The following is a 12,941-nucleotide window of genomic DNA, read 5'->3' on the forward strand; positions in this document are numbered from 1 at the left end:
GACATCGCGAGACAACGGAACGGGAGAGTAGAAGGCGGGAATATATGGTGTAAGGGAGTGCTCTGTGTAGTTAATAAAATAGTTAAAATAATATAAGAACGACTCTTTATTAAGATACACAACATTTATTGCGACGAGAGATGAGTGCTTGGCGAACTCAAAGCGAGCAGAACACTGCAGATTTTAGTTCTCGTGCTGGTTGAAACGAACTTTTGAATTTTCGGACTGTTCGTTAAGCTTGCGCCATGGAAGATACGGCCGCCGCGCCGAGAAGTTTTGCTTATGCCCAGCTTTCTCCACCGCTTCCACTGAACCTCGGAGCTCCGGATTTGTATACGGAATACAAGACGTGGATGAAGTCGTACAGATGTTTTGAAATAGCCAGTGGATCTACAGAAGCTCCGGATGCCTGAGACGGGCTGCATTACTGCACTGCATCGGGGCGCCCCTGCAGCGGATTTTCGCCAACCTCGCTGGAGAAAAAGGTACATATGAACAGACTAGCTGCCTTAGACGCTTACTTTACACCGTGGAGAAATGTGGTTTTGGAACGGCATAAATGCAGGAATTCGTCTCAGGACGAATCTGTTGATGCTTTTGTGAATTCACTAAGAGAACTGGCTAAATCGTGTGACTTGGGAGTATTGGAAGCTGACATGTTAAGAGATCAACTTGTGGGAAAATGTGCACATAAGAGACTGCGTGATAAATTGTTGTAGGAGGGCTGACTTTAGAAAGAGCTCTTACAGTCGCTTACAATTCATGAAGCGGCTCAAGCAGAATCAAGAAATGTTTTTTGACCACAGTGAGATACCATAGCGTGTTTTTTTTACTCCCTGGCGGAAACGGGCTTCCATACTTTTCAACCATCTTTTCCTTTTCCAACATTTCCTAAAATATTGTTTTTTTGTGTTTGATTGAAACAGTTCTTACATAAAAATAACACCATTTTTAAAAATCATTTAGAATAATATTTTAATAAACACGAAGGTGCATTCATCATTTATCATCATGCAGAAAGTTATCTTTTTAGAAATAAAATTGGTGAACGTGTTTGGGGGTCATTTAATTTGATTCCAGACGTGTGCACCTTATGTAGGGGGTTTGCGTGTTCTCCCTGCTTTCACATAATCTTTCTTTGGGTGATTCCCTTCAACTTCCATCTTCAACACATGCTTGTTCAGTTCACTGGAATGTCTATATCGCCCTGTGTGTTTGTGTATGTACCCTACAAGAGGACAAGTATACTACTAATGCCGAGTTACACCTCTGGGATTCTGGAATAGACTCCTGGTCAGCTAAACCCTTAAACAGGAATAAGTAGCCTTCTGATAAAGGGTGGATAAAAGACAATTAATCAAATAGATCTTAATTTCACAACCTGTTGTTCACCAGACTGCAGAATAAACACAAGCAGGACTAACAGTTCCCAACAGACAGTCAAGTAATGAAAGAGACTACTGGAAATGAATCAGATGCCAGTTCTTCAAAAATAAAATATTATAGAAACTGAGTTCTCGTATCCTGCAGGTGATCAGACCAGCAATGTGATTGTCAGCGGGACTAGGCTAAAAACAAGCATGTGCTCATTTCATACATTCAGGGTATTAGAATAATAATAATAATAATAATAATAATAATAATTACTTACACTTATATAGCGCTTTTCTGGACACTCCATTCAAAGCGCTTTAAGGTAATGGGGACTCCCCTCCACCACCACCAATGTGCAGCATCCACCTGGATGATGCGACGGCAGCCATAGTGCACCAGAACAATCACCACACATCAGCTGTCAGTGGGGAGGAGAGCAGAGTAATGAAGCCAATTCATAGATGGGGATTACTAGGAGGCCATGACTGGTAAGGGCCAATGGGAAATCCTACACCCCTACTCTTTTCAAGAAACGCCTTGGGATTTTTAATGACCACAGAGAGTCAGGACCTCGGTTTTATGTGTCATCCAAAGGATGGCGCCTGTGTACAATATAGTATCCCCGTCACTATACTGGGGCATTAGGACCCACATGGACCACAGGGTGAGCGCCCCCTGCTGGCCCCACTAACACCTCTTCCAGCAGCAACCTTAGTTTTTGCCAGGAGGTCTCACAACCAGGTACTGACCAGGATCACGCCTGCTGAGCTTCAGTGGGTTGCCAGTTGTGAGTTGCAGAGTGATAAAATGGATTGTATTCTCTTTTTTTACTAGGGATGTGATTTGAAGGACTGTATCCACATCTTATTGCACCCAGCCTGACCGTGTGGCTCTGCAGATCAATCAGTGAACACACATTTAGTTAGATAATTTGATCCCTCTTTCATCCACTGAGTCTTTTTCAGACGTTCCAAGCTTTGGCATTTGTATTATGTAATCTTGGTCACAAATCCAAATGCAGATTCTGTCCAAAAGAAAGGATAATTCTCTTGCAACTAAACAGATAAGCAGTATAATTGTTGCAAATTTTTTTTGCTCTCACACTGCAACAGAAATAAAGAAACTGACCTCTGGTAATTGCAGAGCCCTTCTCCACAGCATTGAATTGGATCAAGTGATTAGACAATGGATGGGTAATATTCCATGTGTCATGCTGCTGTGACTGAGAATATTGAGGACAACACCTGTATAACTATAAATGGCTACAATACCATAATTTACCATGATTAAAATTGCATTTCTACACTTCTTTTCCATCCCAAAGGATCCCAAAGTCCGTCACGTATTGTTCATCATTATACCAGCAGTTCCTCGGAGCTACAGATGAAAAGTGGTTGAAAAGTGAGAAATTTCTTTACCAATTATTTTAAGGAAAAACTTTAGGTAGGCCAGATTAAGAATTCCTGAGTGAAATCTAGCCAGAATATAGAGGGGTTAACACACCTATTCATATAATCGGGGATCTTAAATAACCAAGTATGAAATTTAAAGCACGGCATTGCTACCGTACAAATACCTTCAGCCAAACCGAAAACAACCAGAACACATCTCGAGACTGAGGAATTAGGAACCTCGTGAAATGGCCGTTCTGTTGTGACGTCATCCTACCGTCGCACCCAAAATTATGTCTGTACGTTTTCAATCCCTTTCTGCAGCTACCCAGCTACAGATACCAGCTTACCAATTTAACAGCTTCTTCCTGCATATTAGGTGTCGTTTTAGACATATCTAGAAAAGACACATACAGACACATCAACCGCCAAAAAGCAAGACTGGGCAGAGAGAGGGTGTTTTCATCCTTATTTCACCGGTGAAGCCCAACTGAAAGGAACTAGGAGACAGCAGAGTGCAAGAGTAGCATTATAAAACACTTTAAAAAAAGGTTTTATAAGACTATAAAACCTACTGTATATACAATATACTTCTATAAGAAATTAAGTCTGAAGGTGAACCGGACCCCTCGTCACATTACGAACACTACAAAAAGTAGTTATTTTTAGGATATTTTCTTCAGCAGCTCCACTGCTTTCTATAACACAGTTAGGAAATGGAAGGGCGCATCGCGGTAGTCACTGAAAACTAGGTCTTGATATACAGAAAAATTATATAGTTTTTAAATATAGTACAGTTGGAGATTTCTCTATGTACTGTGGCCACTGTCTTGTTATGTTGCTCTGTACAAATGACTAATCAGTCCGCGCTTTTCAAACAAGTTTTTATTACTTTGTATTATTATTATTATTATTATTATTATTATTATAGGTGTAAATTATTAAAAGGCAAACCGTGTGTTATATTTTGGGGTCTCTAGGCTCCACTGGCAGAGCCAGACTGTTTGGGACGTGTGACCACACAGGTTTGATACCGTGAAGGCTTTGAGTTAGAATGGCGACATTCAAATTAAACTTTAAATCGGACATCGCCTTTTTGTCTGGATTTTCTAATTAAAACCTAATTATAAATATATATTTAAAAAAAGTCCGTCCTGGGACGAATACTGTAGCTTCCCTGCTGCAGCTTTTAATGACGTTTTTACTTAACTTGTACACGCTGGATACGTCAGATAAGGCAACTGCTTTGCAGATCTGACGTTATCATAGACAACATTTTGGTTATACAGTGGTTTATGCTCAAGTCCGTATTATACAAAATAAAGTCTAAACGCTCACGAACACAACGGAATTGTTTTCTCAAAATAGATTAATTGATTAATGGATTAATGGAACGAGATCAGGGTTAAAATGGAGAGAAAGAAACCGGGATCTGGAGCTGTGAGTGTACTATCCATACGTTTAAATATTTGAACTTTTAGGTAGTGAATCGTAAAAAAAATCAGCATTAGTTTAGCTTTAAAATGTAAGGTTTAGTAAAACAGTTAAAACGTACACCTCGTAGTAATATTTCTAATACTGTTTTAAAAGCTCTAGAAGGTAAAATAAATGGAACGTGATTTTAAAATTCCAGCTATGTGTTCTATTTCTGAAATCGTGGGTTAATAATTTATTGTTAACCCTTTCTGTATTTTATGGGAATATACGTACTGTACTTTTCTTTGTTGTCTTAAAATGTCTTGGGTGAGAATATGCCTTCCCAATCTAAAACTCTAAACAGACTTAGAGAATCAACTCGTTTGTGCAGAAGAAAAAAAAAGAATGTTATGAACTGATTTAGCCCTCTGAACACCCTAGGGTAACTCTTCTTACCTATCTATAAAAAGATATGTCAGGAACCGTGGCCTTTAAATGCAGGGACTGCTTTTAAAAGTTAGTTTTGTAGCTGATTATGCCACTTAGCAATTCTAAAGACCTTTTCCCCCAGCAACAAGTTCTTTTTATCTTCCAGAGCCACTAGTGCATCCACAGACCAGAGAACACAGTCATCCTACATCATTTCCATTTTTATTACAGTACTTTGCAATTCCAGTATCTATTATAGCCTAATCCACAGAACACATATTACAACTTATCCACTAGAGGTACTTACTTACTCACAGAACACATTGCAGACCAGCTCAAGAGCCCCATTTGACCCCAGTTACCAAAACCAGAGTTCCAAAGGAAAAGTCCAGCTGCAAATATTCTCCCAAACCCAGCCCCAGTTGGAGACCTGGTGTGCCTGCTTCTGTCATAGCAAAGAAACTCTGTGTAGTCTTAGGGATCCTCCTCAGTCCTGGCTGAGTCTGTTTTTTAATATGCCCCCCAATTTGTCTCTGAGTCCATTTTTTGAGTAGAGAGGGGAGGAAGACAATGCTAAAGCCTTCCTCCCTTGCTCACTGTAGAGAGTCCCTGGTGTCCAAACCCTCTCCTGGGTGCTGTGGTACAAATTGGTTATTCCTTTTTCTTCTGTTTCTGTGTGCTCTGGCTCTGTCACTGGGGTTATTAAAGCCCCCCTACCTTTCTTGGGGGGGGGGGGGGGGTTTGATAGTTTTGGGTGTAAGCAGAGCTAACTTCTTGGGGCTCATTGATCAAATGGCTATATACAGATGGCCAGGTGTAAGATTGCTCTAGAACATTCTAGATTTTCTAGAATTGTTATGTTCTAGATCCACCTCCTCAGTCTGAGGCTCGGCTACGCCAGTTTTGACATGCCATGTGTCTTCTCTGAACTGTGTGGTAATTAACAATGTTTGCAATAGCATCTTTGATCAGTAGGAAGCCCCAGAACAAAGAAAGACACATATTACCACCCTCATTGAAGTCACTGGTCATTCTATACAAACTTCTATGCAAAGTCAACATTGTCCTTGACACCTGCTGTTGCCCCCACACCCATTTTATTTCACTCTGTGACAGATGAAATCATTTCTGCCATTAGCTCTGCTTGTTTTTTTCTGTCATTTTGGCTGTTTTTCTGTGAGGTACGATAGCTATGTTCTGTGTTTCAGGGCTGCTACACCATGCTGTATGCACTGCAGGGAGAGCAGCAGCTGTTGGAGAGACCCATCGGCACTAAACTGCCGTTAATCCCAGGGTCTAAACCTCAATTTTGCAGGACTGCTCTTTCGGAGAAAGTAAGTGTGACCTAAAATGAAAAGCATTAATACATTTATTCTTATTTAAATCTAAACATTTAAATTGTAAAAAATGACATGTTTATTCATGGTTTTCTTTCTTTTTAGGGGTAAACCAACATGTAAACTTGTATAATATGAAATGATACCTGGGACACATTAACACATTTCTGTGTGTGTTAGTATAATGTGGTTGCTGTAGTGATTAAACTGTAAGCAAACTGTCTTCCCTTGACATCTTTGTGCATATAACATCAGGAGTAAGGTTATATATTTTTCTAGACGCAGTATATTGATCACATTATTGAAATTCAGCTGTATGCCTTAAAGCTTATTATGCTTACTGTCTTTTTGCAATGTAGTCATTTTTAGTTGGCTACAATGACTGAGAAATTGGAATTTGATTTTCAAGAACATAGAAAAAAATGATAACAGCGATTCTGGAGTAGTCTTCCAAGAAACTGGCGACAGCCTTCGGAGGGGGGAGAAAAAAAACATTCTCATTTTTATGTTCAGAAACATAGGGGGATACATATCTGTGTTTACCTGTACATATCATGTTGTAATAAAATACTTACCTTCTATTTCAGCTGCACCAGCCATCTCCTGACTTCACTCTGACTGATCCCCGTGGTTTCCTTTTGGATTCGAAGTACAACAGCCTCCATGACCCCCACCTGCGCACCTATTACCATCGCAAGGGCATGCAGGAGTCTCTGCTGAACAGAGGCTTAATCAATGAGCAGAAGAAAGTAAGGCTGTTTGGAGTTTGTGCAAAGAATGAGGCTTTTTTGGTATGGTGAAGGAGTGAGGTGTTGTCAAAAAAAATAGACCAGGTTCTAGCTCATTTAGCTGTAATAGTTTCCAGTAGCGTGATTTAACTCATGTCTGCACTCCAGCATAGATGTATTCGGTGGGCAGGCCTTTGGTTGTAATCAAAGCATGTAATAGTAGATGTAATCAAAGCAGGCCTATGGTTTGTGCTAAAGTCCTTATGCTCAATAGATATTCAAACACAGAGTACTTGACTGTGCTCTAGATTTGTAAAATAAAAATAAAAACATTTAACCTCCTAGACAGTACTTGAAACATGTTTTGTCTGTTTTCAGGTCCTCTGCTCTTTGAAAGAATACAATCAATATCATAACTACCTTAGCAATGTGAAGTTGCAGTATGACAAAAATTATGTGACTAAACAGGTAAGTGTGATGTTTTTAAACAACCGTCCATCTGATTCTGACTCTTCATCATAGACGTCTGCCTTTATCCAGCCCGCAATCAGTAACGTTTCTGGATGAAGGCTTCCATAATGTTACGATCCCTGCCTCTCGGCAACGGAGGAGGCAGAAGTAGGTGTAGCCCCTATCCATCAGTTCACCTATCGGTTTTCCCATTCACCACCACACTCCCGTCTCATCCTACTTAAACACCTGTCCTTCCCTACCGAGCTTCCTGGTTGCGCTTCTTCTACTCTGTGTTTGTCTTGGATTTCGGCTTACGGTTTTTCCCTTTGGACTTCGGCTTTTCGGATCTCGACTTGGATTGGTACTTTCGCTCTGTCTTGGATTACTGGCTACCTCTGGATTCTCGGATTGCTCTACGGACTACGACTTCGGATCACACTTCGGCTTCGGTACACGTTCCCTTTCGGATATCTTGCTCCCCCTGGACTCTCGGCTCGTTCCTACGATTACGGTTTGCTTTCGGTTTACGACTTGGCTTTGTTCGCTCCTGCAAGTGGGTTCACTCACTAGTTCGGTCCCTATTACCGAACTCGTAACAGAATACTGAGCCATTTAACATGGACCCAGCGGAGCAACAGGAGATTCGCACGGCTTTGGATCAGCACGGACAAGCCTTACTCCAGCTCCAGGCTTCTGTCCAACAGATCTCTGCGCACCTGTCTGCAATGCCGCCCATCGGCAATCTAGGAAGCAACGCTGGAGCTGCCGCTTCGGCTCCACCCCCGCCAGCTGCTACACCTGCCCCTCGGCCTCTTCCACTAACTCCACCTGACAGGTTTGACGGCAACCCTACGAAATGTCGGGGCTTCTTAGCACAGTGTGCGCTGGTTTTCAGGCTCCATCCGGAAACCTTTTTTTCTCCTCAGGACAAGATCGCCTTCATAGTTTCACTGCTAACCGGCCGCGCTTTGGAATGGGCTACTGCTCTGCTTGATCACAAGGCTCCTGAAATTCAGGATTATGATCTCTTTTTAGGAAAATTTAAGGGGGTTTTTTGTTATCCTGTAGTTGGTCAAGACTCTGCCTTCCGCCTCTCCTCCATCCGCCAGGGCTGCCGGGCTGTACAAGACTATCCTATAGATTTTCAAGTAGCAGCAGCGGAGACTCACTGGAACAACGAGGTCCTAATTTTTTTTTTCCGTCAAGGACTCAGTGAAGAAATAAAGGATCGTCTGGTAAATATGCCGCAATTGGGCAGTACCTTGGAAGAAGTAATTTCACGAGTATTGGAATTGGATATCAGAATTCGTCAAAGGAGTGCTGAAAGATCTCGGACCTCAATATTAAAGGCTCCTCGGCTTTCTTCTATCAGATCTTTCGACTCAGATCAACCTAGGGAAGTAGCCCGAACCCAGTTAACCCCTGAAGAACGAGAGAGGCGCCAACGAGAGGGTCGCTGCATGTACTGTGGGAAATTAGGACACTTTAAAGCGGCCTGCCCTGCCTCATACTCGTCCTTGAGGCGCAGCCCACCTTCTCAAGTTCCTAAGGTGAGTGAGATTTCTCAATCCCCTCAGTTTTCCTCTGGATTTTTTATTCGTTCTACACTATTCTGGGGTAATGAAAGGAGACCTCTTCTAGCTTTTATAGACTCAGGGGCGGCAGGAAACTTTATTGATGCCTCCATCGCTCAAACGATGAAATTACCCTTGACCCCAGTGACTACACCACTTCGTGTTCAATCGATCGACGGCTCCCCCGTATCTCCAGGACTCATTAGATGGCAAACTGAAATTATAAGTTTGCAGATTGGCGCCACCCATGTGGAAGACATCTGGTTTTATCTCCTTGAGACCCCAACACATCCTCTGGTGTTGGGCTTTCCTTGGCTACAACAGCATGACCCTAACATTTCTTGGTCCCGAAAAGAAATTTTAGCTTGGGGACCGAGATGTATTAAAGACTGCTGTCGTCTACCAGTACGAATTGCACTCACGGCGGCATCCCCTTCAGTGGTTCCTACCATACCCCCTCAATATTCCGATCTACAGGAAGCCTTTAATGAGCAGGAGGCCTTGACCCTCCCACCTCATCGACCTTATGATTGTGCCATTGACCTTCTGCCAGGTACTATCCCTCCTAAAGGTCGTATTTTTCCGCTCTCCAGTTCTGAGTCTGAGGCCCTGAAAGTCTACATACAGGATTCTCTGAAAGCTGGACTTATACGTCCATCCACTTCACCAGCATGTGCCAGTTTTTTTTCGTGGAAAAGAAGGATGGTGGGCTTCGTCCCTGCATCGACTATCGTGGTCTCAATGAGATCACAATCAAGAATCGGTACCCTTTGCCTCTAATTCCAGCAGCACTTGAGTCGGTGCATGGAGCCAAAGTCTTCACCAAACTGGATTTACGAAAGGCCTATAATCTAATCCGCATTCGGGAAGGGGATGAGTGGAAGACGGCCTTTATGACTACCCATGGACATTACGAATATTTGGTCATGCCCTTTGGTTTGGTTAATGCCCCAGCGGTGTTTCAGTCTTTTATTAATGACATCTTTCTTGATCTACTACAAAGATTTGTCTTGGTCTATCTAGATGACATTCTAATTTTTTCTGATTCCTTCCAGGATCATGTTCTCCACGTCAGAGAAGTACTCTCCCGGCTCATCAAGAATAAACTATATGTCAAACTGGAGAAGTGTACCTTCCATGCTTCAAGGATTCATTTTTTAGGTTATGTCATCTCTCCAGAGGGTGTGGAAATGGATTCGAGTAAAGTCTCGGCGATTACCGATTGGCCCACACCCAAGAACCTCAAACACATTCAACGATTTCTCGGCTTTGATAATTTTTACAGGAAGTTTATTCGAAACTTCAGCTCGGTGGTCACTCCCATAACCTCCTTGACCCGTAAAGGACCAAGACAAGGCAAATGGACCCCTCAAGCCGAAGAAGCATTTCAGCTTCTGAAACACCTGTTCACAACAGCCCCCATCCTAAAACACCCTGATCCAACTTTGCCTTTTGTAGTCGAAGTGGATGCCTCTGGCCATGGTGTGGGGGCTGTTCTCTCTCAGCGTCATGGAGAAAAACAGATTCTTCACCCCTGCGCCTTCTTCTCCAAGAAGTTATCCCCTGCCCAAATGAACTATGATGTGGGTAACCGTGAGCTCTTGGCCATTAAGCTGGCATTGGAGGAATGGAGGCACTGGTTAGAGGGTGCTCATCACCCTTTTTTGATTTACACAGATCACAAAAACCTGGAGTACCTGCAGTCGGACAAACGTCTTTGTCCTCGCCAGGCTAGGTGGTCCCTTTTTTTTTCCAGGTTTAATTTTTTGATCACCTATACTCCAGGTTCTAAGAACGTCAAAGCAGACGCCCTCTCGCGGATCCATGACCCCCCTGAGGCCGAATTGACCCTAGAACCCATCATTCCATCTGGTAAGTTCCTGGCTGCGGTAAGATGGGACATTGAGGTGATTGTCCGACGAGCCTTGGTTGGGCAGACGGTACCTCCTCAGTGTCCTCAGGACAAGTTATTTGTCTCTCATCCCGTCCGATCGGCAGTTTTACAATGGGGTCATGACTCCCGCTTCGCTGGACACCCTGGAGTCCACCGTACCTTGGATTTCATCTCCAGAGACTTCTGGTGGCCAACTATGGCTAAGGATACCAAGGAGTATGTCCAGGCCTGCGCTATCTGTTCCCAAATGAAGTCTTCCCGAATGAAGGCAGCGGGTCTACTTCAACCCTTACCCATCCCGGATCGTCCTTGGACCCACCTCTCAGTAGATTTTGTTACTGACCTTCCACCCAGCCATGGACACACAACTATTATGGTAGTGGTAGACCGTTTCTCCAAATCTGCTCATTTTATTCCCCTACCATCTTTACCTACAGCTCGAGAACTAGCAGAATTGTTTGTACAGCATATCTTCCGATTGCATGGCATCCCTAAGGATATTGTTTCTGATAGGGGCCCTCAGTTTGTCTCCCGGTTTTGGAGGGCCTTCTGTAAGTCACTGGGCGCCTCAGTCTCACTTACCTCGGCTTACCACCCTCAGGCCAACGGTCAGACAGAACGCATAAATCAGGAACTGCTGACCTATTTACGAACTTATATCTCCTCTACCCATGATAATTGGGTGTCCTTGCTCCTATGGGCTGAGTATGCACACAACTCATTGTATACTACTTCTACTGGCATGTCTCCCTTTAAGTGTGCCTTAGGTTATCAGCCTCCTCTGATCCCTGACTCCCACCCCAGCACAGAGGTCCCTTCGGTTCAGGACTATATCTCTAACCTGAAGACCTTCTGGAGGAAGGCCAAAGCCACCCTTCTTCGCACCTCAGCTCAGCAGAAGAAGGTAACTGATCGGCGCCGTCGGATCCCACCCAGACTTCGACGCGGTCAGTTTGTTTGGTTATCCATTCGTAACCTTCCTCTTAAGCAACCTTCTGGCAACCTTGCTCCCAGGTACATTGGTTCTTTTCGTGTCCTCGCCCAGATTACCCCTGTAATTTACAGACTGGCCTTGCCTCCTACCCTTCGGATCCATCCTACTTTCCATGTTTCCCTCCTTAAACCCTTTCACAGATCCACCCTGTCTAAACCACAACAAAAACCCCCACCGCCTCGAGTGATTGATGGACTCCCTGCTTACACGGTCAATAAAATCCTGGATTCCCGATGGTCTCGTGGAGCCCTACAATATCTCGTCGATTGGGAAGGCTACGGTCCGGAGGAGCGCTCGTGGGTTTCGGAGAAGGATACTCTGGACCCCAATCTCATCAAAGACTTCCACCTTAACTTCCGGATCGTCCCGTTAGGGCGTCAGGAGCCGCCCGTAGAGGGGGGGGTAATGTTACGATCCCTGCCTCTCGGCAACGGAGGAGGCAGAAGTAGGTGTAGCCCCTATCCATCAGTTCACCTATCAGTTTTCCCATTCACCACCACACTCCCGTCTCATCCTACTTAAACACCTGTCCTTCCCTACCTCGTTGCTCAGTATTGGTTTTCCCTATCGAGCTTCCTGGTTGCGGTTCTTCTACTCTGTGTTTGTCTTGGATTTCGGCTTACGGTTTTTCCCTTTGGACTTCGGCTTTTCGGATCTCCACTTGGATTGGTACTTTCGCTCTGTCTTGGATTACTGGCTACCTCTGGATTCTCGGATTGCTCTACGGACTACGACTTCGGATCACACTTCGGCTTCGGTACACGTTCCCTTTCGGATATCTTGCTCCCCCTGGACTCTCGGCTCGTTCCTACGATTACGGTTTGCTTTTGGTTTACGACTTGGCTTTGTTCGCTCCTGCAAGTGGGTTCACTCACTAGTTCGGTCCCTATTACCGAACTCGTAACACATAAGATCTCTCCATTATGCACTTTTGAATATACTGCTGTCATCATGTCATCTTCAAGGAAGTCTCTACCTTGACTGTGTTTGTATTCTAAGGATCAATTTCAATGTTTTCTTTCAGTTTCTTCTCTAATTGCTATGAATCTCATTTCTGTTTTAGTGTTTTGACGCTGATGATGTTGTTGCTTATGTTTGTCACTGCTCTAGCCTATTTTAGCTTCTTCTTGTTAGTTCAGCCATACTGTACATCTTTTCATGCTACGTTGTGTTGTTTATAGCCCATATAGTCCTTTCTGCATGCAGAATATGGGTTTCATATCATAAGAAAAGTTATGAATGAGAGGAAGCTCTTAAGCCTGTTTGGTAATTACTTGTTAATTGGTCTGTGAGTCTCATCCAGCTGTTTCTTGAAAGAAGTCAGCGTTCAACAAGCAGACTTGACTGTGAG

General features: G+C 43.6%; 1 protein-coding gene across 1 annotated transcript in view; it reads left to right on the plus strand.

The window, feature by feature from the left end:
- The first annotated feature begins 5,830 nt into the window (after positions 1-5,830).
- LOC148652246 (fibrous sheath-interacting protein 2-like) overlaps positions 5,831-12,941 on the plus strand; it is a 42,397-nt gene continuing 35,286 nt past the window's right edge. The window contains exons 1-3 of the mRNA XM_088597590.1: positions 5,831-5,944; positions 6,535-6,696; positions 7,054-7,143. Coding sequence (XP_088453716.1) covers positions 5,831-5,944; positions 6,535-6,696; positions 7,054-7,143 — 366 coding nt within the window. The remainder of the gene's footprint in view (positions 5,945-6,534; positions 6,697-7,053; positions 7,144-12,941) is intronic.

The sequence above is a fragment of the Lepisosteus platostomus genome, chromosome 11 (genome assembly GCF_059453375.1).
Source record: "Lepisosteus platostomus isolate fLepPlt1 chromosome 11, fLepPlt1.hap1, whole genome shotgun sequence".
Taxonomy (NCBI): Eukaryota; Metazoa; Chordata; class Actinopteri; order Semionotiformes; family Lepisosteidae; genus Lepisosteus; species Lepisosteus platostomus.